Raw genomic sequence first — 25,858 nt, forward strand, 5'->3', positions numbered from 1 at the left:
GGTGTATGAATGGGAATTTCAAGCCTTTCTTCTTCACTTCTATTAGGTGTCCCTGAGTGCGTGTCAATGCAGCTCCGGCATAATTCAATGCAAACATCCCACCTCGACAAAATAGTCAGTTTTGCGTGTGCATACTCTCGTATAAATGTAGCTGCAAATGCCGATTTTAAAATGGGGAAAAAAAATGTTGCTTCTACCGACAGATGAAACCAGGAACACAAAATTTGGCTTCATCTCCCAATTTGTCCATCCACACCGCAAATGAACACCAGGTTCAGACACATGCGCCCTGTTCCCACTGCACGGTGGGTGACGTGATGCAGAAGACTCAGAGTCAGCCGGGGAAGACGTTTAATCGAGCCGAAAGTCTTCTGCAATACGATGTGACGTTATCTGACAGGGCCCATTGTTGTACTGCAACAAAGCCATTTCCCTGTGGCGATCGACAAAGTTTTTCTGAATCTGAAATACTGAATGAACGCTGAACGGTTTGCAGCCTTGTAAACACTTTGTCTTAGAGTGTTTTGGCCTCTGATAAGCCTCAAAGATCAGACATTTTTCAGCCACACTGGACTCCCTGCCTCCTTCTGAAAGAACACCAACGCAGCCGCTTGTTTTACTGATGCAGTGCTAATTTCATCCAGCCTGCTCATCCTTTATCCTACTCCAGCTTTCCACCAAATTTAACTGAAGTCTGTTAAGTACGGTGGCCCTAAGAGCTCAACACGCTGCTCGATACACGCAAATACAAGCAAATCGAGAAAACACGCAAAGCGTTTCTGCAAAATGCTGTAAAGAGAGAAAACATGGGCGACTGTGGGAACCGTTTCTCAGCGATGAACACGGCTGCGACAGGTTTGTTGTCGCCCTTACAGATAGCTCACATCAGCACCTTCATGAGTCACAGACCATGGCAACAACAAGTGTGTCGGGGTGTGTGCATCACTTTTTAACGTCCCCTAGAAACTAGCAGTTCTGCATTTGGGTCTTTCTCTGCATGGGTTGTCAAATTGGCGAAGCTGTTTTTTGATTTGCTTGTTTTTTTTGTCTGTTTGCATGTTTACGTTGCAGCGCATTGAGCTGTCAGGGCCACCGTAGTTAAGCTGTTTTGAGCTGTCCTTCGAAACGTTCTGCTGAAGGTTGTTTGGATGTAATATCTGAGGGATCACTGTCACAACAACAGAGCAAACCCTGCAGCTGCATTGCCACAAATAAAACTCACACCTTTGCACAGAAAACACTCTCCACCACAATCTGTCTCTGGCTTTCACCTCACACACACACACACACACACACACACACACACACACACACACACATGCGTATGTATTGCCTCTTCCACTACACTGATAATTAAGTCCTCTGATTGCACTGTATTATGACAAAATTAATGAAGCTTTTAATGAAAATTAGTAACACTTGGCTGAGGCCCAGTGTATCAGACATGCTTAGCAGCAAGCTGCAGTAAGCACAGTCAGATAAGCAGGGCAAGCCTCCAGCTCGCTGAGACAGAACACGGAGTCGGCGAAGCTGTGCAGCTGCCACGACACCCGCATCTCTGCACACGCTCAAAATATCACCATCCACGCACCGTGTACGATCTGCAGGGCCGCTCTTCACTGGGGCGCTAATTATAATCCTCTGTTTCAGGTGCTCTAATTGTTTCAGCTTCAGTCTGAGGGGAAAACATTATTCGCCGAGGTAATCGTCGCTGGCTGGATGCCAGTGCAAATATCAGCGCTGCATTTTAAAACCCAGAAAATCAAAACTTTGCTCGGTGTTAAAAGGTCAGACCTCTCGTTTATCTCCGACCGAAGTGATTTAGCAGCAGTAAGGACAATAAAACCTTTCCGAGCTCCGGCTCGGTTCAAAGTGGAAAAACAAATTGCTGTCGTGGTTTAGCCAAAAATGGCCGCTCCATTATCATTAGTCAATGATAATAACACTGTCACACAAGGAGAAAGAAACAAACACATTTCCCATACGAATGAGGCGTCATGCTGTCTTATTGCTGTAATGTGGAGTAAACAGATCATTTCCAGCCAAGTCAAGGAGCAGTAAGATTAAGTGCTTTGTCATCCTGATCTTGTACAAGTACTCTTCCAGGGCGCTGCACTGATCTGTCTCTTCCTCTTTGAATCCTCCCTGAATAGCTCTGTGTCAGCCTGGCTGTAAGCACGGAGACTGCGTGGGACCCAATAAATGCAAGTGCCACCCCGGCTTCACCGGCAAGACCTGCAATCAAGGTGAGCGCTCGCCTGGAACTCGCACCGCTGCGAAAACACAGCTGTTGCTTTACGCTGGCATGTGACTTTTTTGTATTTGTCGCAGGATGAAAAGAAAGCGGGAGAGTCAGAATATATGGTCCTCTTGAACGATCATGACTCAAAAGCCAAAGCTCCCGCCCTGAGCGATGGCGGGGTAATCATTGTGGCCAGATCTCCACCGCACAACACCGGCATATTAAAGCTGCCTCTTACTTACGGGGCGGAAGCTGCTTTGCCAGCAGCAGACTGTGGTGAGGTGCTTTAATCACAAAGGGAGGAGGCGCAGGGAGGGAGGAGGTGGAGGGAGCTGATTCAGCTCAAATGGAAACGAGTGGTGAGGCCATGTTGAATGATCCCGAGAGTGTATCCTCTCCTGTGAAGATAACATCTCAATTACTGACCTGAGATAACTTGGCTCGGCAGAGTGCGACCGACGCTATTGAAAGTGCGTGTGTGTGTGTGTGCGTGTGTGTGTGTGTGTGCGTGTGTGTGTGTGTGTGCGTGTGTGTGTGTGTGTGTGTGCGTGCGTGCGTGCGTGTGTGTGTGTGTGTGCGTGCGTGTGTGCGTGCGTGTGTGCGTGTGTGTGTGTGTGTGCGTGCGTGTGTGTGTGTGTGTGTGCGTGTTTGGAATTTCTGTGCATTTTCATCACCCCCTGACGGATCGGACATGTTGAAAAGTGTTTAAGCTCCCTGGTTAAACGTATGCTGGTGAGCATCCAAGCAGCTTGAAGATACTTGTGGAATTCACGCCCTAAGACAGGAATAGGATAGTGTGTAATTAAAAACAAGGGCTGGGGAGGTGGTGGAGGAGGAGCGGGGAGGCTGGGGGGGTGTTGAAATCCTTTCCGGAATGTTCCAAATGACTCATCCTGCATTTGGAGGCTATAGGTGGCTCCCGTCTGCCCGGCCAGACGGCTGTACTTTGTCTTAATCTGCCACAAAGGGAGAGGAGAAAGGATCAGCGTCCCATATCAAACTACAATGGACTCCGCTGCCAACCATTCAGACAGACTTATCTGACAAATGTGATTCCAGGACCTTTGAAGATGAAACTGTACTTTCAAGTGTCCATCGAGCCCCCGTTTGTCCAATAAGCTCTCGATGTTTGTACAGCGCTTACCGTTGTGCCGTATCTTTGAGTGGCAGATTTGCCCTTTCAGCCTGTTTAGGTGCAGATAACCTTGGATTCTGCTTTGAGCTGGCACACGCTATGGAAACCAATTTAATTATTCAGAAGCCATAGATTAGATTTTCTCATTTAAATGCAGCGTCTGTTAAACATTGATTTGAGGTTTACTATTGATGTGCCAGGTGGCCAGTGTTTCCGAGCAGTCTAATATCCCGCCGCTCTGGCGCTCTGCGTTTATCTTGAGGAGTCGACGGCGGGAGTGAAACGATTTGCCCGGAGCTGTTTCCCCTGACCTCCTCGCTGCTAAAGGCCAACAAGTCACCCTGTAAAACACCACGCGGCCATTTAGTAGACTCAGATAAGCTTTCAGAATTGACTAAATATCCAAGTTTTATTAATTTGAAGTTAATTAGATTTAATTTTTGAACTCGTGAACGTGAGTCTTTTGGCTTTAAATGGTTCAAATGAATGAAAGAGGTGCGTTAGCAGACTTCCCTTTTTTGTGATATAAAGAAAGAAGACACGATGGAGACTTGTCTTTCATAAATATTCAGATTGTTTCTTCTTATGATAATGAAAGCAATGATGGATTCATTTGTTCCCTTCCCCACTTTGAATCAGTTATTCACATTTAGTTCAGCCAACGCGCATCTTCAGGGCAGCAGGGACAATTTGAAGTTGAACGAGCTTAAAATGTTTAACGGCGCAGCTCTTAAATCACTTCACGATCTGTAAATTTTGTGCATGATGATATCTCTAAGGAAGATGCCCAGTGCATAACGAGCGGAGCGGAGCGCTAGAAAATGGAAATGCGGACTTTGCTGTGTATGAGCCTGCACATGCACAGGGATATTTTGCAAATGAACACACACATTCCTTCGCTCTAAGTGGGAGGTGTGGGCAGACGTGTGACCCTGGAGGTGCTCTGATTAACAAGAGTGTTTAACACCTCGGGAACAGCGGTTATATGGAGCGAAAACAAACCACAGAGGAAGCACCAGTGTTTACACTAAACACAGGCATGGCTGATATTGTGCCGTATTGATTTCATCACTCCTCAAATCAAAGCCGCGTTTTCCTCCGCCGAACTTTTATGAGCTGGCACTGGTTTGAGAGATTTATACTTCAAGGACTGCATGTCTGCTTTTAATGCCAGCTCTTTTCATCTGCCAAATAAATTCACATTAGTGTTTATTTCACTTTCATAGCTTCTCCTGCACAGACGAACCTCAGTACCTGCGTGGTATCTCACTTGAGCGGATCTGATTATGTTCACCCCTCAGCTGTCAAGAATAATAACCGGCGCTTTGAGAATCCCTCATCATTATCGGGAAGCGCCTCACCTTTGCTGCTGATGAGAATTGTGTCTGTCATACGGCATGGCGAGGATGGATGAATGCGCTCTCGCTGCACAAATAAACTCATTATAGCGATAATCTGTTTAACAATTTGGCAGCCCCCCCCCCCCCCACGCTGATCCAATCATTTTAATAAGATGATTATTCTGTGCAGGTGGATTTAATTAGGAGTCGTTGACCTGCTGTTAAGACACTATTAAAAGATTCTGCTGGAGGAGTGACGTCTCAGACATTAGATGCAATACAGCTGCAGAGCCTCCAGATGCTGCCCCCCCCCCACCATGTGTCAGCCAACCGTATAATTAATACCTCTTCGAGTATGATAGCCTTGCACTGTAGCTGAAGTAAGTGTACACTTTGTTTCTATATCTGTATTTACAGTATTAGCTCATATTTGGCCGCTTCATCTTGGCAAAGCCACGTTACCATTTCTTCCACTCATCTCATTATTTAACTCAGTGGAGGTGTAGACAGATACTTGAGCGTTGTTGGTTTAGAAATCGATCCCTCACTGTCACTGTTTGTCTTCCTGGCTGTCCGCTGTTAGCAGTCAAACAGCTGCACTGACATGCAGTATTGCATGTCATCGTACTGTGTATTTTCCTTCAATTATCATCTAATTACTCCAAACTGTGTTTGTTTTATCTGTGTTCTCTTTTATAACAAGGTCATTAGAGGGGTATGAAGTGAAATTTGACGTTATTGGCCTCAATATGCAGGAAGTAGAGACTGAAATTGGCAGAACTGACGATTAATGACACAAAAACAAAGTCACATTTTCACTGCAAGTAAGTAAGGCAGTTACTAAGAGGGTTGAACGTGTGCATATGAAGGGACATTATATGAAATATATACAACACCGTGAAGGTCTGTCCTCTGTTACTGAGCCAATGACAGGCATGGAGCGTAGCAGGAGCCCGTCGCAGGGACACAGAGCAGAGAGTTTAAAGCCTCGGCTCCTGGCTCAGTGATGGCTGAGTTCAGATCAATAATGTCATCAACCTCCTGCAGATTCTTTTATTTACCACGGAGCACAGAGTCAGCGCAAACATGCTGTTATGCTTTTACGATGGCTGCTAATAACAGGTGTGCAGCAGCGTCTGCTTTGTTTTCACCATTATTTATGCACTTTTTGGCATTTCGCTCACATTTTTTGGTCCCGGTGGTATCAATCACAGATCCCATTAGATGATCATGCTGGATTTGTCTCTAGGGAGACGAGTTCTGTCTCTCTCCAATTTGATGTGATATTGTTGAGGTTTAGCTCTCCTCTGAACAACATATTATCCAGCATACGTGAGTAAATGTGGATTAGCGATATTAGAAACACCTTTCAGTAAAACGCAGTCGAGTAGCTGAGCTGAACAACAACTACTGCACACGGTCAAAGCTGAACATTAACAAGCCTCTCTGAAGGTACTGCAGGGTTGTTGAGTTGTATTTCCTCAGATTTTACTGGTTTACTTAATAAGCTTGTTGTTTCTTGTTACCTTTTTAAAGATGCTTTAGTTCCAAAAGTCAACATGTCCCTCATCTGCTCTCTGCATGGACAGTTTACCTGCCTGCATGCTCAGCTGTGAGGGTCATTGCTTGAGGTTCAGGAAAGATGTTCATTTTAATGCCTTCTGGAGGAAAGGCAAACTCATACTAGTTAGATTGTCTTGCTGAGTTATTGTACTTTGCTACTAAAACACATTAAACCAATACTCGTCCATGGTGCCTGTTTGCAAATAAGGCCCAGGACAAGTGTTTCTGTCCTGGGTAGAGTTGGAAAGAGTGCCATAGGCTTTCAGAACTTCTCAGTTACCGTGTCCCTCAACAGTCAGAGGCTGTATCATCTTCCCGTCACTTAACAATAGGTATTGTTAGCTTAGCGCCGGAGGAAAGGTTGCTGGACGTGGATGGTTAGATGCATAGGCAGCGAGGGGAGGGGCTGAAATTCTAGAGGTTGAAGTGTTTGTAGTCGAGCAATGATTTGCCTCTTTAAACGGTAACTCCCGGCTACCTTTGAACCTCCAGATACAAACTGAGGAGGGATCCTCTGGATCCATGAGATACTGTAATTCTCTCAGATCCTATTTCACCCTCATGACTAAAAAGGAATGCAGAAGAGAGGAGAGGTCAGGAGGGGAAACCACGCAAAAACACTGTTCCTCCTTTGTGCCCTTGAATTTTTTTCCTGATACTCAGCTCATGTCCAATTCCCACAAGTGTAATCCTCTTTGCTGCATAATGTTCCTCCTTCCTTTCCAGGAATGTGGTGTGGTCGGAGGTGTTCTAATCCATTGGTTGGTGCTTTTCATTCTCACTACGTCTCTCTCTCTCTCTCTCTCTCTCTCTCTCTCTGTCTCTGTCCTTCTCACTCTTTCTCCACCCTTTATGACTTTATCTTCAATCAAACCCCCTTCCTCCCACTCCCCCCATGTCCTCTAACCCAATTTCTTTCATCTAAAGAAGAAGAGCTGGACTATTTAACCCCACCAGTGTGGGCCAGTCACCCTCCTATCTTTCTTCCTGTGGATCATCAGCCAGCGAGGGTAGTGATGGAGGGTGAGATTCGTCGATCAGCCTCAACACCCCCAGCAGCTTCTCTTCTTCCCCCTCTCAGCAGCATGCATGGTGCTGCGCAGTGCAGACTGAGGGGGAGCGAATGTCACTCAGTTGTTTCCTTACTGCTTCCTGTTGTCCCCTGGCAGAGGAGACATCACCCAAGAGCAGCTTTTCAGCAGAAACGCTCGCATGAATGCCAAGCATGTCACAGTCTTTAGCGCTCCACATCCGCCTCTCTTTCTTCCCCTAAAAATCAGCCTCTCGGCGCCAAAGAGCCATCACAGATTTTTCCTTATTGCACTGCCCCCGACTTCGCTCTCAATTTCTTCTCAGGTTTTTGGAGCACCTACGACAAAGAGCTCCTCCTTCCCTTTAAAACCATCATCGACATGGACTCAGCACTCATGACTCCTCATCGCCGCTAGCACAAGCCCTAAAGTTCGAACCAAGTGTTATCTTCTTCAGAGACGAGCGCATCCCCGAGAAAGAGCCCCCGCTAATCTCTCTGTCAGTGATGGAGGCGTGTCGGGAATGTAGCATAGCATACCTCGGTGGAGCTGACCCAATAAATCACTCCACTTTGCATCACTTCAGATGTGTTCATTCGCTGTACAGTGAACACCCCAGAGGGGCTCTCCACCTCTGCCCTCGCTCAGGTTTCTGCAGTCCTGGGGCCGTGTCGAGCCGTAAATCGGTGCTCTGTTATCTCTGTTTTTCTCTGTGCCGTCTCAGTCTCGTCTTTTGTGTCCTCTCTGCGTCTCCCCTGTTGTTCCTCCACATAGCGGAGGCCCTGGCTGTGTCTTGCGTCTGGCATGTGCTGATGCTCTCGGAGCTGCCTCTTTCTGAGAATGTGACCGTTTCAATAATCCCTCATTTACATTTTTAAGCTGTTTTTCTTTTTCAGTGCGGCGGGCGAGCGGAGGCCTGTTTCTCTGCCGCGCTGACGATGGACAGTGTTGCTATGGTTTTCTGTAATCGCAGTAATGAGAACGCCAGTTGTTCAGTGTGAAAACCAGGAAGGAAAACAGGGTTGACACCGCTAATTAAAAAAAATGAAGCGTGAGGATGTGTGTGTGTGCAGGTGTGAGTGTTGAGGAGACAGAGGATGTTTTAACTGAGCTAAGCCTTCTGTCTGACAAGTACAGGGCAAATCATTCTGACTCGGTTTGTTTTGATGAAGAATTAGGAAGCATTAATATCAGCCAGGAGAAGAAGTCATTTTCAGCATGCTTTTATAAAAAGGCAGAAAATCACAGCAACAGCAGCTCAAACGCACTCGTGGTGCAATTTGCAAAGGGCAGCGAGACGACTTCTGTGTGTGCGGTGCAATTTCAGTTTTCATCACATCCCACCTGCGCTTCCAGAGAGCCTCTTTCTGGATGCATAAATCCAGGCAGAACGTTTTGGAGCTTGTCGATTTAGAGGCGAACACAGATCCCATGTTTGCATTTGGACTCTAATTAAACGACATTTAGCCGTGAAGAACCGAGTCCTGCATATCCAGAAGAATTTAGAGTTCTGGACTTAAAGCCTGGAGGCACTTGGTGGGATTCAACCAGCAGGTGGTCTGTTCACCCCACCAGCACGGCGTTAGCTGGCCACTGATAGAGGGCGAGGCCTGTGCATGTACAAACTGGGCATCTGCTCCGTCATTCATCCAAATTAATCTACGGTATCTGTTAAATGCAGGCGGCGTGCGGCACTCAAAGAATGCGCCCTGCATATGTCCGCAGAGCTAAACGCGGCACCGTTTACAAAGCGGCCGGCCAAGATGAAAGCGAGCCCTCGTGTGCTGTACAGTGAGATGAAATCTATTTGCGATGCTTCTACTGTATCCCAGAAACAGTGGGCGATAGTCGCGGCTCAAGTTATTTATATGTCTCGGAGCCTGTGTCATCATTCCTGTGTGATGGATTCCTGTGTAGCCTCAAGATGGATTTTCTCCTTTTGGGCCTTGTACTCCCGAGGGACCCCATATTTAGGTCACGGGCAGGAAGAAGCGGCTGAGTGAGATATTCACTCCCATCAATACCCTCTGTTTCCATCAGCACGAGTCTTTAAACCCTACCTAAACACTCGTTGGAGAGGGTTCCTAGCATTGGACTTTTCTGCACTAAAGGCACTGAAACAAAGCCAAGAGTGGCCTTAAACTCTCTCAGCCGTTCATAATCTGAGCTTCTTTCATTTGAAAGAATATTTCAAGCTTCTTGCAAAAGATTCAGTGTGATTTTGTCTAAAATCTGTTAATTATTTCTCGATTAATCACTGAAGTGACATCTGGCTTAAGGTCTTATCCGACCAAAGCAGAAGTTACTTTTCCCAAATATTAGTGAAAGTAAGATGAAGGAGGAATAAACTTTGAAACTTATTCGAGAGATGTTCTTCTGAAAATGCCTGTGAGCAGGATGAAGAGGGTGAACTGGGAACCATAACCAATTCAGCATGAACAGGCCTGAACCATCCAGTCCCTCTTCAATACAGTGATGCCCTGCAAGAGCAGTGGCACCATTTTCTTCACGAGAAACTTAATCTTGAACATTGGACTAAGAGGAAAAAGAGGTTTGAAGCAGACTGAAATGGAAAATCTTCCTCTGTGTCGGGACAGCATCACTCCAGGCTACTTTATAATCCTTGTCTCTCTGAGTGTGACCGCACGGAGAACCGAAACTCCACTGAAATAAATTCTATGAGTGCGCTCGAACAGAACAGGCACACGACAACGATTCTCAATTACAGTGATGAGAGTAATTAGTTACTCTCCATCACAACTAATGGCAGTGTAATCAATATTCTATTAGGAACAATGTGCATGTGGAACGCCACTGGGTTTTTTTTCACTGGCTGTAGCAGGAAAAGCACTGACATGTTAATCAAGACACTCGTGTCAGGTTTTAACCCTTTATTACAACGTGATGTGACACTGTGGAGCAACTCTGGAGCAAGCTGGCCCTGAGCTCGACCCTCTCTGGCCCTGAGCTCGACCCTCTCTGGCCCTGAGCTCGACCCTCTCTGGCCCTGAGCTCGACCCTCTCTGGCCCTGAGCTCGACCCTCTCTGGCCCAGCCCGAGTATGTGACGAAGAGGAGGTGAACACACTTCTCCTGAAATCACGCCTAATCTAACGCTGGATTGCGAGTGGTGCAGAAGCATAGGATTGGCTGATAATTGGACAGTAAAGAGAACACATGACAATAAAATGATTTCTGTCACCATTAAAACTACCACAAAGATCGCTCGGCTTTATTTCGAGGCCTCCAGCACACCTGAAAGGAACTCACAGGTTTATTAACCGCCTGTGTGTGAGCAGTGAAAACAGGGCAGTGGAGCCTTCTGTCTGTTTCATTCTGCAGCGAGATGAAGTCATTTCTTCAAAGGTGGGCTGAGTTGTTCTGCACAAACATTGTCCATGTTGCCATCTGTCCTTCACAATGCGATCACAGGCTGGTGCACCAGCTTTAGTGTCCCTCTCCCTCCCACCGTCTCCCCTCCCCCTCCCCGTGTCCTGTGCGTGACCAGGAACGCCACCTGTTGCTGATTGGCTGGAACAGAGTTGCGTGGCGCAGCCCGAGCCGCTTTGTTGTTTTCGTCCTCCTTTGCTGAACCAGTGTTGTCTACAAAAACCAGATATTTTTCAGCCAGCACACAGAACGGATCTGAAATTCAGCTAATGTCAACAATCACTCTCCAGAATGACTCAGCCCGCCTTTAATTCAAACCCAATGGACCCGTCTTACCGTGGACATTTAAGGGCTTTGTTCCATTTAGGTTTGCCATAAAGCCAGCGTGTACAACACTGAGTCAGGTCACTTTATTTTTATAGCACATTTCATACTCAGATGAAGTCAATGCGTTTTACAGGAAAAACACAGGAAGCATTAAACAAACGAGACTGAAAACACTCCACATATATCAAATAACCTTCAGCCACCCATACAACACACACACACACACACACACACACACACACACAGACACACACACACACACACACACACACACACACACATACAAAATACAGACGAATAACCTCTCTCCTATTGCTTCTGCACTAAGGAAGACATCACTGATATTATCCGTCACCCCGTGCGTTTAATTGTACGATACATCCAAAACATCGACCTCTTACCGCTTTGGTTCCTGTGAAAGTTACACTCCTCAAAATAAACACTCAGTGGAGTCGACAGCGAGAAGGGTTAACGTGTTCATCTCAGTGTGAGCATTTTTAATGAAGGACACTTCGCCTTGCCGTAGCAGGAAGTTCAGGTACAGGTGTAGCTAATAACATTAACGGTGTCTCTGTTCCAATTAGCAGTTAGTCATCACAGGGAAGCAACATGCACAACACCAGGACCCTGGAACTGAAACACCTCAGTGCAGCGAAGACCTGATTAATGCTGTTAGTTACACCTGTACGCTTCCTGCTACGACGTGTCAAAATGTCTCTGTAGAGCTCTCGGTTGGCTGGTCTGCGACAGTTTTAATGTCGCTTTAGTTCCGTTCCTTAAAATAAGATTTCAGCGGCGTAAGGAGACGCAAACATGAATATATTTATTTCATTTAGCCACTGTAACCCCTTCACATCGAGGACACTTTGACTTGTGCACAGGTGTGACTGATAACAGCCCCCCCCCCCCCCCCCCCCCCGTGAGGCAACATGCACAACAGCAGGGTGCTGCCATCCAAACACATAAATGGAACGCAGACATTAATAACATTATTAGTTACACCTGTGTTTGACGAGTCAAAATGTCTGCTGTGAGACAGGCAGACGGACTTGAATTTGCATAAGCATCTGACAGGTGTGGAGCTCAGGGCATACCTCCCCCCCGATCATTTTCTAATAAGATTTCATGGGCTGTTGTGGGGCAGATTCCTCTACTTTCATGCCTGCATAAAAACGCTGGGATTATATGCATCTATCAGAGAGGATGGAGCTGCCACAGCCACATGAACCCGCGCTGACTCAGACGCTGTAATAGCATCTTTTATCACTTGCAGGTAATGGGCAGGTTGACAGCTGACACTGGCTTCCTGTTAAACCATCAAAGAGGGAAGTTGCAGGCTTGTCAGAACACGGCAGCGCCTCACTTCCTCACAGACGCCTCCCCCCCCTTCCAAAACACACACACACACACACACACACACACACACACACACACACACACACAGAGCTCGAAGACACACGTAAATTGATGGGTGAGGTCTGACGAGTGACCTCTTCACCTTTGCACTCTGACTAATTTCACCTCTGTGCAGGAGGGGTCTCTCTCTCTCTCTCTCTCTCTCTCTCTCCCCTCTCTCTCTCTCTCTCTCTCTCTCTCTCTCTCTCCCTCTCTCTCTCTCTCTCTCTCTCTCTCTCTCTCTCTCTCTCTCTCTCTCTCTCTCTCCCTCTCTCTCTCTCTCTCTCTCTCTCTCTCGCCCTCGCCCTCGCCCGCCCTCTCTCTCTCATGCCCTCTCTCTCTGTCTGCAGACCTGAATGAGTGTGGGCTGAAGCCGAGGCCTTGTAAACACAGGTGCATGAACACTTATGGGAGTTACAAGTGCTACTGCCTCAACGGCTACATGCTGATGCCTGATGGGACCTGTGGAAGTGAGTCTGCTTCTCACACACACACACACACACACACACACACACACACACACACAGAGTTTGTATTGCTGTCTGAAATGTGGATTTCTTCATCTTCTCCCTCATGTTTTTTTTTTTTTTTTATCATAATCTGTCTTCTTCTTTGTTGCCTGGCTGTGTGCAGCCTTCCTTCGCTCTGCTATAAATGCGCCCATCTCAATGCCTGTGCCATTATAAAACCTGTTTTCCTGCTCGTGTAAATACCTCTGACAGAAGCCTCACAATCCCTTGATGGACTGTTTTGATTAAAAGCCCCGTGTTGATGTGCTTCATTATAGCAGCTCCACGGTCTCAAGAACCCCTGTGAAGAACCTAAGGAGGGCTTAAATGAAAAATGGGAAAGAAATACAATCTCTACACCCTCGAGTGAACGCACAGATCTTATTGGTTGCCTTAAGGTATTCCTCAGAATGGGAGTCGATGCCTGTAAATTCTGTTTCCCACCTGATAACTATGTTCGAGGATGGCGTGACTCGCAGTGCCTCATTTTAATTTGTTCTTTTTTTATCAGAGGAAAGTTCATCCCCCCCTTTTAAAGCCTGAATTGCTCACCACTTGAGGCAATCTCTCACTGTTCTAGCTGTTGTTGTGCGATGATAGTGTGATAGTGTTAAACACCTTGCCACTCTTCTTCTCTCCCCTGCTCCTGCTTTGATCAATAGATCACTGTAGCATTTAATCAGCCCGGCCTGCCTCAGTCATCAAACTGTACCCCAGGGTGCCCACGGCAGCCTGAAGTAGCAGCGGCAGCAGGAGCCTCACTTTTAATTTCCTTTTAGGGTCTGAAGTTATTGAGAGAGGCTGAACAAAATCTCTTCCATTATATTATTATTTGTAGGGTCTTGATCTGCCCAGCGCGGCTCAACAGCACAGCTGCTGCAGACTGGCGCTGCGATAGGGTGGAGATGGATTGTGATTCTGTCGCTGTAGGATGAAATTGGCTAAGGTGCGAGCGAACAGCGACTGCGCAGCACAGGAATCTAATAATGGCCGAGTGTGCGCCGCTCTGTTGTCTGCACCTCAGGGTCATCTCAGCTAATATGAGAGGAGGAGGCGAGTGGCTCTCACACACCGGCTGGGGGATAAAGTGAGGATGTGAGGGGGAAGAAAGTGAGAGTGAGAGCCCTACAAACTCGTCTCCCTTGTTAATGTGTGTTGTGTCTCCCTTGTGTCCATCAGATGCTCGCACTTGTGGCATGGCCAACTGCCAGTACGGCTGCGAGGTGCTAAAAGGAGAGGTCCGATGTCAGTGTCCGTCGCCGGGGCTGCAGCTGGCTCCGGATGGAAGAACCTGCGTGGGTACGTCCGGTCTTTATTTATCACCACAGGCCCGACAGCTGAGCCTCGCAGTCCCTCTGCCTTCCATGAGCAGCTCGAGCAGAGCACAGACAAGAGCGTTTTATTCATGTTTGTTCCTCTCAGCCTTTAAATTTGCTGAGTGATAATCAAATTCAACTGTTTTGGCAGAGAGAGAAAGACAACTTGGCAGCGAAAGTGCAGTTTGGGAACTCAGACAAAACCTCTCAGCAAGCGAAGCTGAAATTCATCCAAAGTATTTACCCATACGTCTTTTTGCTTTGATCAAGGACCCCGGCAATTTAACAGTCCTTGTCAACCAAACGGTGACTTTATTTTCACTTACTTCCTCCAGCTTTTACAGCAGAAATGTGATCAGGGAGGCCCAGCCCCCCACAGCCCTCCCCCTGCCTCCCCTCCTCCTTTCGGTACGTGACACAGCTCCTCAGATGGGTAACTAGCGGATGAAGGGGCGAGCTGAGGCAGTTAACCTGTGCCGGCTTTAAATACAGGCTGTTCCAGACGGGACTGTTCCACGCTGCCTTATAGTCCCACTTAACTGTGTGCTGGCTGATGGGGGGGCGGGTCTCTGAAACAGGACAGACATCAATCATGAAGGAGGGGAAGGGGAGGTTTTCTGCCACAGGTGTTTCGACAGTTTAGTGAAACGTTTCCGGATCCCTCTGGAGGTTTTATGGACAATTTTTACGGCGGGTTTCTAATCATATTTATGGAGGCGATTCCTTCCAGTAACCAGAACCTCAGAGCAGAGTTCGCATCGATGCAGCGTTTTCATGACGATGCTGTGAAATCCGATGTGTCGGCACATTTCTGTTGTAGCTTTAAAACTGCCTTGGGCCCACGTTTGTCCAACCTCCAGAAATTATGCTTAAAAAATCCTCCAAAGATCGAGCTCAGGAGTCAGAAAGGGCTCTGCTGAGTGTGACGAGGGAGGCTCTTCATCGAGCTGCTTACAGTGTAAAGGTCACATTACAGTGCAGGCCTCTCATTGGCTTCGCAAGTTACTCACTTTTCTGCACATTTGTTTTATGAAAGATTGTTTTATTTGGGTGAAATAGCTCCAGTGTGACGTTAACATGCATTTAATATTTTCAGAATGTATAAATGGGGATATTTGACTTGGGATTGAAAAATAATAACAAGAAAACCAAGCAGGAAAGAAATTCTGCCGCTGCTTGATGACTTGAATCAAATAAATCCTAAAAAGAGACGAATTAGTACCAGAACGATGCGTGAGATTGAAAAGACTGCAAACAAAATCAGCGTGAGCTTCATCTGTGTTATTTGCACCCCTGATGGATGCGATTCTACGTGTGGCGCCGGCTAACGTGTTATCCCTCGTGGCTGATGTGATGTAGCACAGACGTGTTTCAGAAGGTGTGTGCTCACCTCTGTTTCTGCTCTGCAGCAGGATTTAACAAAGAGCTTCGATTCTTTTTCCTCTTTTATCTTTAACTTTAAGACAAATTCGGGCCTCGATGTGTAGCTAAAGAACTTTTGGTTAATTGGATTTATGTTTTGATGTTAGTCTTACGCTTCTCGCTTTTTTTTAAAGGAACCTGCTCTTTGTGCACTAAAAATGGATTAGACCAGAAATCCCTAAAGAGAGATGTCTGATAATCCACTACAAGCCAGTATTGACTTGTTTGTGCACTGTGACAGAGCTGCCACGCAGCCCTCTGATTAATGGCAAAGTGTATTGACGTCTTGCATTGTTTCTGCATCGTTTCTCATATTTCAGCGCCGCCTCTCGTAGAAATTCTTAATGTATCAGACAAGTTGTCAGTTAAAACACAGTTGCTGATCTTACTATTGGCTGATATATATGTGAGTGTGAATATGGGATTAAATCTGTTGCTTAAAGATTTGCTGCTTTGAAAGAAATGTCAGAGCTGCCCTCAGAGTAAACATTCAGAAAAGCAGGCGTTCGTAATCAATGTTCTGTTTGACTGATTTAGGATTTGTGTTTTTTTTATGTAAAACATGATCACTCACCTCTGCCCTGTCAGTGTCTGAATAATTCAGCCGGGCCGTTAAAACTGCAGTTTGGGCTTAAGCGTGTTGCCGGTGAGAACCTCAGCAGTGGTGCTTCAGGGATGAGCGAGCTCTGCCCTCTTCACTCACTCGCTTGTTTTCCAGGTGTCTGTGTTTCTAAGGTCCTTTTCAACAACAGTCCCTGCAGCACCACAGAGCTTCAGCTGCATTATGCTGCCAATAAATTAATGATTTTAAGGCAAATGCTTTGAGCCTCTCTGTGTCTAAATATTAATGGCCACATGCCTGCAAAGGTGATCAACAGAGACACTTAGAATAGGCCTTTAAATAATGAAACAAGGTAGTGTGCATTGCCTTCTGCTCGCTGAACAGAATACATAATGTGCTTTGTTCATAAATGAATACTAATGGAGGAAGGTGAAAAAGTCTTGTGGTGTGTGCAGAAATGTTTGTTTAGTTTTGGATTAAGTTACCTTTAACCTTGAGGTTTTTCACTGCGTTCTTATTATGAATGCATACTGTATGTGAGCAGCTCTAAAAAACAATTTCTGGTGAACCCTGAATGAATGCATTATGTTTTAATCTGAATATTTTCCTCCTGTAATGACGGATCTTTATTTCTCTTGCAGATGTGGACGAGTGCGCGGCGGGAATAGCGGTGTGTCCCAGGTTCAGGAAATGCATCAACACCTTTGGGAGCTACATCTGCAAGTGCCACGAAGGCTTTGACCTGCAATACATCAATGGGAAGTACCAGTGCATAGGTACGTCTGCGCTGTGAGGCTTTTACAGAGAAAACTCAGGAAGGTCGCAGATGTTTTCACGTGTTACGGCCACATGATGCTCAGTGATGCAGGTCTGACTTCTGCATCAGACACTGAGGGATGACAGCAGACAGACACACATTAAAAACACACATTAAAAGATCATGACTTCAGGAGTCTGCTGGCCTTAATCATCCGTCCTGTTCACACTGGCCGTGATGAGATCCTTCCCTAATGCACCTTCAGTGTAAGAAACCCCACCGTCCTCGTGTGTTCCAGTTTATCTGTGAAACACAGACGAACCAAGCGCTTATCTTCCACAGTTACAGCCTTTTAGCACAAAATTCCCTCTTTTTCGTACGTCCCTTTGCTGCAGCTCAGCGAGGAAACACTCAGAGACACAGATTGCACTTTTCATTTCATGGTTCTTTGTACTTCAGCTTCACTCCTTTCAGAGGCACAGTAAACATACGATGAGTGTATGAAATGTTATGTATTATCATACATTAATGAATCATCATGTATAGAATAATGTAACACGCTGGAACAAATAATTTAGTAATACATTTTGCACTAAATTCTAATAAATTAAAATTTTAAGGCAGTATTTTTACACAGAGCCACTGCTGTGTTTACTCATTTTTCAGCGTTGGTGTGAACCACCTTTAATGAAACTGATCCTAAATATTATAATATATATAGAACCACATTGAAATTAGGACGCTGGAATCGTATTTCAATCAAAATGGATCAGTAAAAATAGTCGTTTGAGGCTCATGATCTCATGAAGGAGGGTTAGACTCTTCTACATTTGTAAACTGTTCCGTCATTGAAGTAGTGAACAAAGAAAATATATAATAAAGGAGGAACTGAAATCAGTTAACTTAAAAAGAATATTTAAGATTTAATGAACCGTCATCCAACCAAACTGATCCAAACTGCTGTTTCTGGTTCACGTCGTTAAACTTGGCTTCGGTGATGAATACCTGCCATCCAAACTTTTCATCAGTTTTGAATCCACGTGGTTTCCTTGAGTCTTAGCAGCATCTGGAAAATACATCATCTCTAATCTTTATTTATGCACAAATTCATTTTTTAGAACAAATATTCGGCAGCTTGTGCCTCTGAAACGCTTCAGAGACCTCTGAATGGTTTTGCTCTGGCATTCATGGAGGATCACTGTTATTCACCTTAATGCGTTCTCTAACAGTTCATTTGACGTGAACTTTGAGCCGTCATTGAAGTGGATGTGAAGCAATTAGCCTTTGATATTCAACTGTTATGTCTGAAGCTTTTTACACTTGCTCTCAGAAGCTCAGCGTTGTTATGTTTCCATTATCTTTCAGATGTGGATGAGTGCTCTTTAGGTCAGAGCCACTGCAGCAGCTTCGCCACCTGCTACAACACGCCGGGCTCGTATAAGTGCAAATGCAGAGACGGCTACAGGGGGATGGGCCACGACTGCAAACGTAAGAGCCGAGAACAAAACCCGGCCCCAATGCTCACTTTTGCAAAGAGGAGTGGGGGCCTTGCTTTTTTTTTTTAAAGGTAGGAAAGCAAGAGAGAGGGAGGAAAAGCCGTGCAAGCGCAGAGTCTGGACTGAAATTCCTTTCTTTGTAAGGCTGTCAGTCATCGCTGAAATCACCCTGCTCCCTTATCACATGTGTCCAGAGTGAGCCTCGACTCCTTTTCTGACATCTGGCCATTTTAATCAGCCGAAAAGACGAGTCCTCATCATGTCTGAAATATTTCTTTTCCCGGTAGTTTTGCTTGCTGACACACAGCTCATTAATCTGCACGTCTGCAGATTTTACAGCCGCTCAGTGGACAAGAAGTCATTTATTCTCCACAGTTATTTAATCATCTACAGTAACAGACACAACTGGTGTGACAGTCCATAAAGCAGAGATGATGCCTTCTGGCGTCGCCTCCTGCAAATACTTCACCCTGTCACCTGCCTACCAGGGCTGAGAGCCACGAGTGCTCTGGGAGTCTGGTTGCAATATCCTATTTGTGTGTCACATATCAAAGTTTCCTGCAACCTGAGAAGGCAATAACAGAGTTCAAACCGCTTGCCTTTGTCCGCTCTCATTCCTCACTCATGAAGCCCCTTCAACGCCTCGCACCCACCCCCCCGATCTCCGAGAAGAATGTGTGGGGGGAACAAAGGAAAGGGAGGTGTAACTTTCATGACATCAGCAGAGCGAGGGTGATCTCCGGGGCGCAGCAGCCTCGTTTGAGCGCCGAGATCATTCCACACACACACAGAGGCTTTAGCCTGGTGCCGCGAGGCCGTCGGCTATGGACACGCCGAGAATCGCTGATCAGGCCGAGCGCACGGCGGATAAAAAGCCGCCCTCAGAAAGCAGTACTGATTCCACCAAAGAGGAAATTCACCCTCTTTGAGGGTTTGTGAAGCCACATGTCATGTCACCACAAAGCAGCCCCGTCTCTCTTTCACCGCCCCCGCTGAGGAAAATATGTCCAGAATTGTTTTAAAAAGAGCCCTGAAATGAATGTTTTGAACTGAGTGTGCAGATTTTATGGGCCTCTCTTGCAAGTTAAAGCTTTTGCTTCACTGAGATTTGAGACACCCAATTTGTTTTAGGGTGCTAACATTTAGTTAATAGATATCAGGAGAAGTCTCAGTGGACGGAAAGAAGCCCTCCTCTGCAAAAGTCAGGCTAATCATTGCAGTTAGTCTGCAATCCTCTGCCCCATTAACTCTTAAGTGCTCATATTTCTGCGCTCCGTCTGCATTCTCTTATTATTTCAGCTATTCCTAAGGTGGTTATTGACCCCCCGAGACCAGGCAAGCTGCCTCCAAATCATCACAACCGCATCCCCGACATGGATCAGAAGAGGACCACCACCGTCCGCCCGCCAGTGACTCAAAAGAGAATCTTCCCCGTTATTCCCAAAACAACAACCGTCGCCATGACTACAACAACCACAACATCCACCAAAGCGCCGCAGCCTCCAAAGAGGGTCACCCCTCCTCCACGCAAGCCGGCAGTTCCCACCTGGAAGCCCGCGGTCCCAACCAGGAAGCCACCAGCGCCCACACGCAAGCCCTACATCCCACCAAGACCAGCAGCTCCCACCAGACTCCCCCCACCGACACCTCCAGTCACACCAGTAGACAACAGCATCCAGAAGGAGGTCACCAAACAGAGAGGGGACGTCCACAGTAAGAAAGAAAGCCTTCATTATTTTTACACAGCTGACATTCAGTCATGTAAGGTCTTCTTTTAAAATATACACAAATTCTTGATTTTAGATTGTGTCTCTTTTAACTGATAACACAAAATCAAAGGCCTCTACAAACATTAATAATGTAAGAAAACCTTTGAACCTGTTTTGAGTTATTTTATGGCCACATGGGGGCAGCGCGTGTAAACACAGGCATCGACATATTATCACCTCACGTTACGGCTAACTTGTTAGCATACAGTTGCCTATTGACACGTCCAGGTAATACGGAGCAACATTAGCATTTATTAAGAGTCGTGTTTCTGACCACCCGACAAAAATAATCTGTTGTATTTAATCTGTTTTTGCTCTGTTTTGGTCGCTACCAGCTCCTGAGGGAAAATGTCTCTTTAGCTGCTAAATGTTCGATTATGTTCAGCAGCTAGATGCTAACTTTGGCTAACAGCTGTTTGGTCCTTCGTTGAAAACAGCTGCTGTAGAATCGATGAGATCGAACCAAAAAACAGGGAATCTGGGGGGAGCAAAACCAAACCATGAGACACTTTCACAGGACAAATATAGAAGTGCAACAACTTGTTGCGTTAGCAGCTTCTGTTCTCTGTGTTTTGATGCTTGATGGTGAGGTGAACCTTTTGTTTACTTCTGGGTCACAGATTTCATCTTCATCAGCTCCCGACAGGTTTCCACCAACCAAACTGGAGCAGATTTGCATATTTCTTCGTCTGAATCCTGAAACATTGAGTTTATTATGAAACATGTCACATTCTGGGGAATCAGGCGTGATGTTTACCTGACAGATGATGTGTATTATCATATTCATTTTGTATTCAAACACATGAATATGTGCATGTAACTTATCTGAGCAGCTGGCGGTCGGTTCTCTGTGTGCACAGTTCACCTGCCAGCTGACCGCATGCAGGATTTCTTACTAAACATTTGGTGAGAAATGCTTTTAATGTAAACAGATAAAAATAATTGAAATCAGATTCAGTTTAAGGCTCTCTGCATTAATGCTTACAGGTGCTCTTCTCACTGTAACGAGAATTCAAGGTAAGAAATATGCAAATCAAGCTATAAGTCAAGAAATAAGGGACATTTTTACAAGATGCCAAATTAGTCTCACTAATTCCAGTGTTAAAGAATATTTCCCTCTCAAGGCAATTATCTTTTTGGCTTTAGTTAACAAACACAAACTGCAGCTCCGCCAGACTGTTTGTCCACGTCACCCGCCGCTCTCTGCCAAACTTGTATCTTTGACACCAATTACATTCAAAACACATCATCAGTCTTGGTTTTGGTTAAAAGTTCTCCATCAAAACCAAATAACAGAGGTGAATTCCAAACACTGTGGAGGAGAGGCGGCTTCTGCTCCAACAAAGAGGGTAACGACCGCGATCGTCTGCTGCCATGTTAAGTGCGTGCACCTCTTCATTCTGGTCACTAGATGATTTGTCTGCTGCTCAGCACTTTTACTACAGGAAAAGATTCAGCTCCATGATGTGTGTAAGGTGTTGTCTCTGCATGGAGAGCCTGAGTTTATTCCTGTTTGCCATAAAGCTCCAAAAACTGAAAACATCAATGAGTCACCATGTTAAAGTGGGTGACAACAGAACTCCGCTCACCTCGCTCGCTCTGGGGTCGAGACACATGTTTCAGAGGTGAATTTAAAACCCGACACAGAAAACCTAAACAGTCTGCAGGGCTGAATCCCACAGAAAGTAAGTCACTTTATTGAACTGACCTTTAATGTTTTAATTCAGAACAAGTGCAGTTAAAGGTTCTTCTTTCAGTAAAGTTTGGATCATTTTCAGTACAATCACACATAAACACTTTTTTGTGCCTGAATACTCACCAAACTGTATACTTGTGATCCATTTTCAAAGATTTACTTTTACAGTAGGAATAATTGAAGGGGCTGAGAGACATATGGTTGGCATGGTAACGAAATATGGTTTTTGGGATTTACTGATCAGTTTTATGCTCTTTTTTTTTTTTTTCATTGCTCAAATTTCACTTTTTGTATCCTCCAAGTTCTCCCTGCCTCCATCAGGCAGTTCGTCCAGGAAGCACTGGAGCACTAAATGTGTAGTTTCAGTGTCTTGCATGTTGTGATAGAGCCATATGGAAAAGGCAGCAGAAGCTCAGACTTTTATTGGACGCTTAGTCCAGAAGCACCACCAGTGTAAATTGCAGTGAACATTTAAGACAGATTTTGCGTCTCCCTGCTCATTTTTTGTTGCCATGCTCGCTGGCAGACACAGAAATCAGTGTTTACCAAACCTAACATTAAACTCCTTTGACATAGAAATGTCTGGTGAGATGCAACAGCAAAGTACAGGATGGTGCTCACCTTGCCAGATGGTATCACATAATTAGAAAAAGGAAAGAGGGACAAGATGATTACATTAACACCTGTCTGCACTGCTTGAGGGGGACATCAATCTAATAGTTTGCACCCCGGCAGAGCGGTCCTAGAAATCAGAGCTTCCTGAAGATTGTTTGAGTGAGATAAGAGATGGAGAAGGAGAAACGATGCGCTGCGATTATTCACATAATTAGACCAAAATAGGAGTCAGTTGAAGAAGAGCCTCGTGGTGTGAAGAACACCTCAGCTGTGCCTCAAGCGCAGGCGTCGACTGTTTCCAGAGCTTTGTAGATTCCTCTCCGTCTGGATCTGTGCAGTCAAAATCATGTCTGTGAGACAAGTATGAATCTGGAGCTTGGAGTAGCTTAGCTTAGCATAAAGCTTAGCATAGCGAAGCAGGGAAACAAGCTCTCCCCAAAGGTCAAAAATACGTCTCCCAGCAGATCTGAAGCTCAATAATTAGCATCACGCATTTAAACTTTGCAGAAACAGAAATATAAAGATGACAGTTTATCGTCGTTTCTGCAGGAACCATCTCTTGGCAGACAGCAGCTTGTCCTTCTGTCCATCACGTCTGTGCAGCATCTCTGCTGTTTCCTGGCAAACTGGTGATGAGAGACCTCCAGGAAGTCACTACTTCCAGCCAATAGTTACTGCATATAACAGCGGGTACAACTACAAAGTGTCGTTTTTAGACTTCTGCTCGTCCACGGATTTAAGACGTGGTGCTAATTAGTGAGCTTTAGAGGTGCTGGTAGTTTTTTTTACTTTGCGGGGCGGCAGGCAGGCTGTTTCCTCCTGCTTCTCGTCTTAAACATGAGAGTGGTGTCAATCTTCTCATCACACTGGAATGAGCACATTTCCCAAAATGTAAAAATCTATTTCTCTTTAAAGGAGTACATGCTCCTCCGAGGCTGAGGAAAGCCTTTCAACATCCTCTCTGTTGCATTAAAAAACCATTTACATTAAAGATCCCCTCCAGACAACTTTTAAGATGTATGTAAAGTGCTCCTCTTTGAATGATAATGTGTGTGTGATGTGGTTTTTCCACAAAAAGTTCAATTATTAAATCCTTTAAATGACATCTACTCCTTCTCAATCATTAAAAAAAAAAAAACAGAATCTATGAATATATGAATATATTTCTTTCCAGAACTTTCACTGCTGGACACGAGATGTCTCCTCCTGCACTGTAAAGTCCGTTATGAGCTGAATACTGGACCAGGATTGGCCTCCAGAATATTTGTGATGTCACTAATCATTAACGCGGGATCTTTAAGTGGTGCAGGTGAAGCTCAAACACTGAACTTTAAGAAAAACACATCTTCAAGTCAGTTTAAAGCAAAGATTCGACAGCATGTGAACATCAATATTTAACATCCTGTCATCAAAGGGAAAGTTTGTTACATCTGAAAATGAAATGAACCACACAAGGTCAAAGGTCAATCCTAGTTCTCGTGCTGTCTGAGTTATGGATTAACGTATCGAGGTCGTCAGACGACCTTGAAATGGAGGTGAATGGAACTTTGTTTGTGTTGCTCAAAGCATCGAAGGAGCACATTTGGATGAAGTGAAGCAGTTTGTCTTCGCAGAAACGGTGTCCCACTTCGTCTGGATCGTCCAGACTGAACCACTTTCTGCTCTGACGGTGAGGTCTGTGGGTCACACCGAGCAGCCGGGACATCGTTTGTGGAGAGACACGTGGTTTGAGGTTCGAGCAGCACAAATGAAAACGTACCTACAGAGCAGCACTGCAGCAAATCAGACGGCAGCAGAGGAAACAAATCCAACACAGTCCAAACTGTTCTTATCCTGTCAGATTGAGATCACTGCTGCGTTCTTCATATATCTTCATATATCTGCTCCACCAGGGCCCGAGGGCCCGAGGGGGGCCTCGTTCCTTAAAAGCACAGACACACAAACACAGACTCACACAGTGAGAGCGGGATGCCCGGGATTGCTGGAGAGCCCGGTGTGAGCGCAACCTCCCCGCTCTCGGATTCCTCCGACTGTCAGACTGCATCGCGGTCTGCCAGGTGGTTGCGACCCAGCGCGGGGATGGGCCCTCTCAGGCCGGCTTCACATGTCGGGGACTCTCGGGGGGGGGGGGGGCGGTTCAAACCGAGGTTACAGCACATTCGTGGCATAGGAGCAAGAATCTGCCTGGCATGCTGGGAATAGCTTTATTGATAGTTTGCCTCCTTAAATTCCACCGGCTTGTCCTGTCAAATCAGTTTTATTTATGTGGGCCAGTATCACTCGTCTGCACGGCATACCAGACCCTCGGCCCTCAACCCCCCTCACTCATCTGCAAATGCAAGACATCAAGATGAAGATGTGTTTTGCATTTTCATACTTTTCTTCATGAGGGATCTCCTCCAAAAGACATTTTTTAATTGTGCTCGTTGTAATAGATTAAAAGGGCCGAAGCATCTTTGGCTGCTCGTCACTGCAAAAGTAAAAGAAACAACTTTCTGTGCTTCACTTGTCAGTTGACCTTTAATAAGACAGCTTGGCTTATAGTATTTCAGGCAGTGTGACCCCATTAGAGAAGGAAGGAGGCTATTTCAGGACTCTGTGTGTGTGTGTGTGTGTGTGTGTGTGTGTGTGTGTGTGTGTGCGTGTGCGTGTGCATATGTACTGTAGCCCCAGGTTGAGGCAGCAACATTTGCCCAGACGTTGCATCAGGTGAACCATCGCCCTTTTCCTCATTACGATTCACATTTGACTTGTGGTGTTTCTGCAGGTTTTCTCAGGTGCTCTCTGCTCTCTGCGGCCGTCGGTGTCGTGTTGTTGAAAGTGCTCAGCTCTGGAAATGCAAGCACTAAACCATGACATTAATTCATCCTTGTAGAGTCCTTGTAGAGGAATGAAACAAAGCCTCACCGTAGCCAGGATGCCAGTGAGCAAATACAGCACCGCTGCTAATCCTTTATCTAAACCCGCGTCTCCCACCTCTCTCTCCTCAGTCCCTCGGAATCACGACCATAACACCATCCTCGGCTTCGACTTTGACGTCGAGCTCGGCAACACGGCAGATGAAGCCAAGGACGACCCAGGTAAACACACCACACACCAGCGAGCGTCCAGCTCACAGCCGACCGCGGGGCTCCGGATGATGACGGACGAGTCGCATTCGCCACGGGCGAAATGAAACTGACAATCAGCTCCTGCAGTGGTGCTGCGGAGGCGAGGACGTTATAAAGAGCAGATGTGTTTTGATAGGCCTTTCACCAGGAGGTGACACATGACATCTGGCTGTAGCCGTTTAAA

At 45.9% G+C, this 25,858-nt stretch overlaps 1 protein-coding gene across 2 annotated transcripts in view; it reads left to right on the top strand.

Annotated features, from left to right (window-relative positions):
• Positions 1-25,858, top strand: part of npnta (nephronectin a) — a 46,731-nt gene that overhangs the window by 16,258 nt on the left and 4,615 nt on the right. For both annotated transcript variants that reach the window (XM_076727973.1, XM_076727975.1), the window contains 7 exons: positions 2,154-2,246; positions 12,773-12,892; positions 14,111-14,230; positions 16,873-17,007; positions 18,354-18,476; positions 19,784-20,197; positions 25,555-25,644. In XM_076727973.1, coding sequence (XP_076584088.1) covers positions 2,154-2,246; positions 12,773-12,892; positions 14,111-14,230; positions 16,873-17,007; positions 18,354-18,476; positions 19,784-20,197; positions 25,555-25,644 — 1,095 coding nt within the window. The remainder of the gene's footprint in view (positions 1-2,153; positions 2,247-12,772; positions 12,893-14,110; positions 14,231-16,872; positions 17,008-18,353; positions 18,477-19,783; positions 20,198-25,554; positions 25,645-25,858) is intronic.

The sequence above is a fragment of the Chaetodon auriga genome, chromosome 4, assembly GCF_051107435.1.
Source record: "Chaetodon auriga isolate fChaAug3 chromosome 4, fChaAug3.hap1, whole genome shotgun sequence".
NCBI classification, from domain to species: domain Eukaryota; kingdom Metazoa; phylum Chordata; class Actinopteri; order Chaetodontiformes; family Chaetodontidae; genus Chaetodon; species Chaetodon auriga.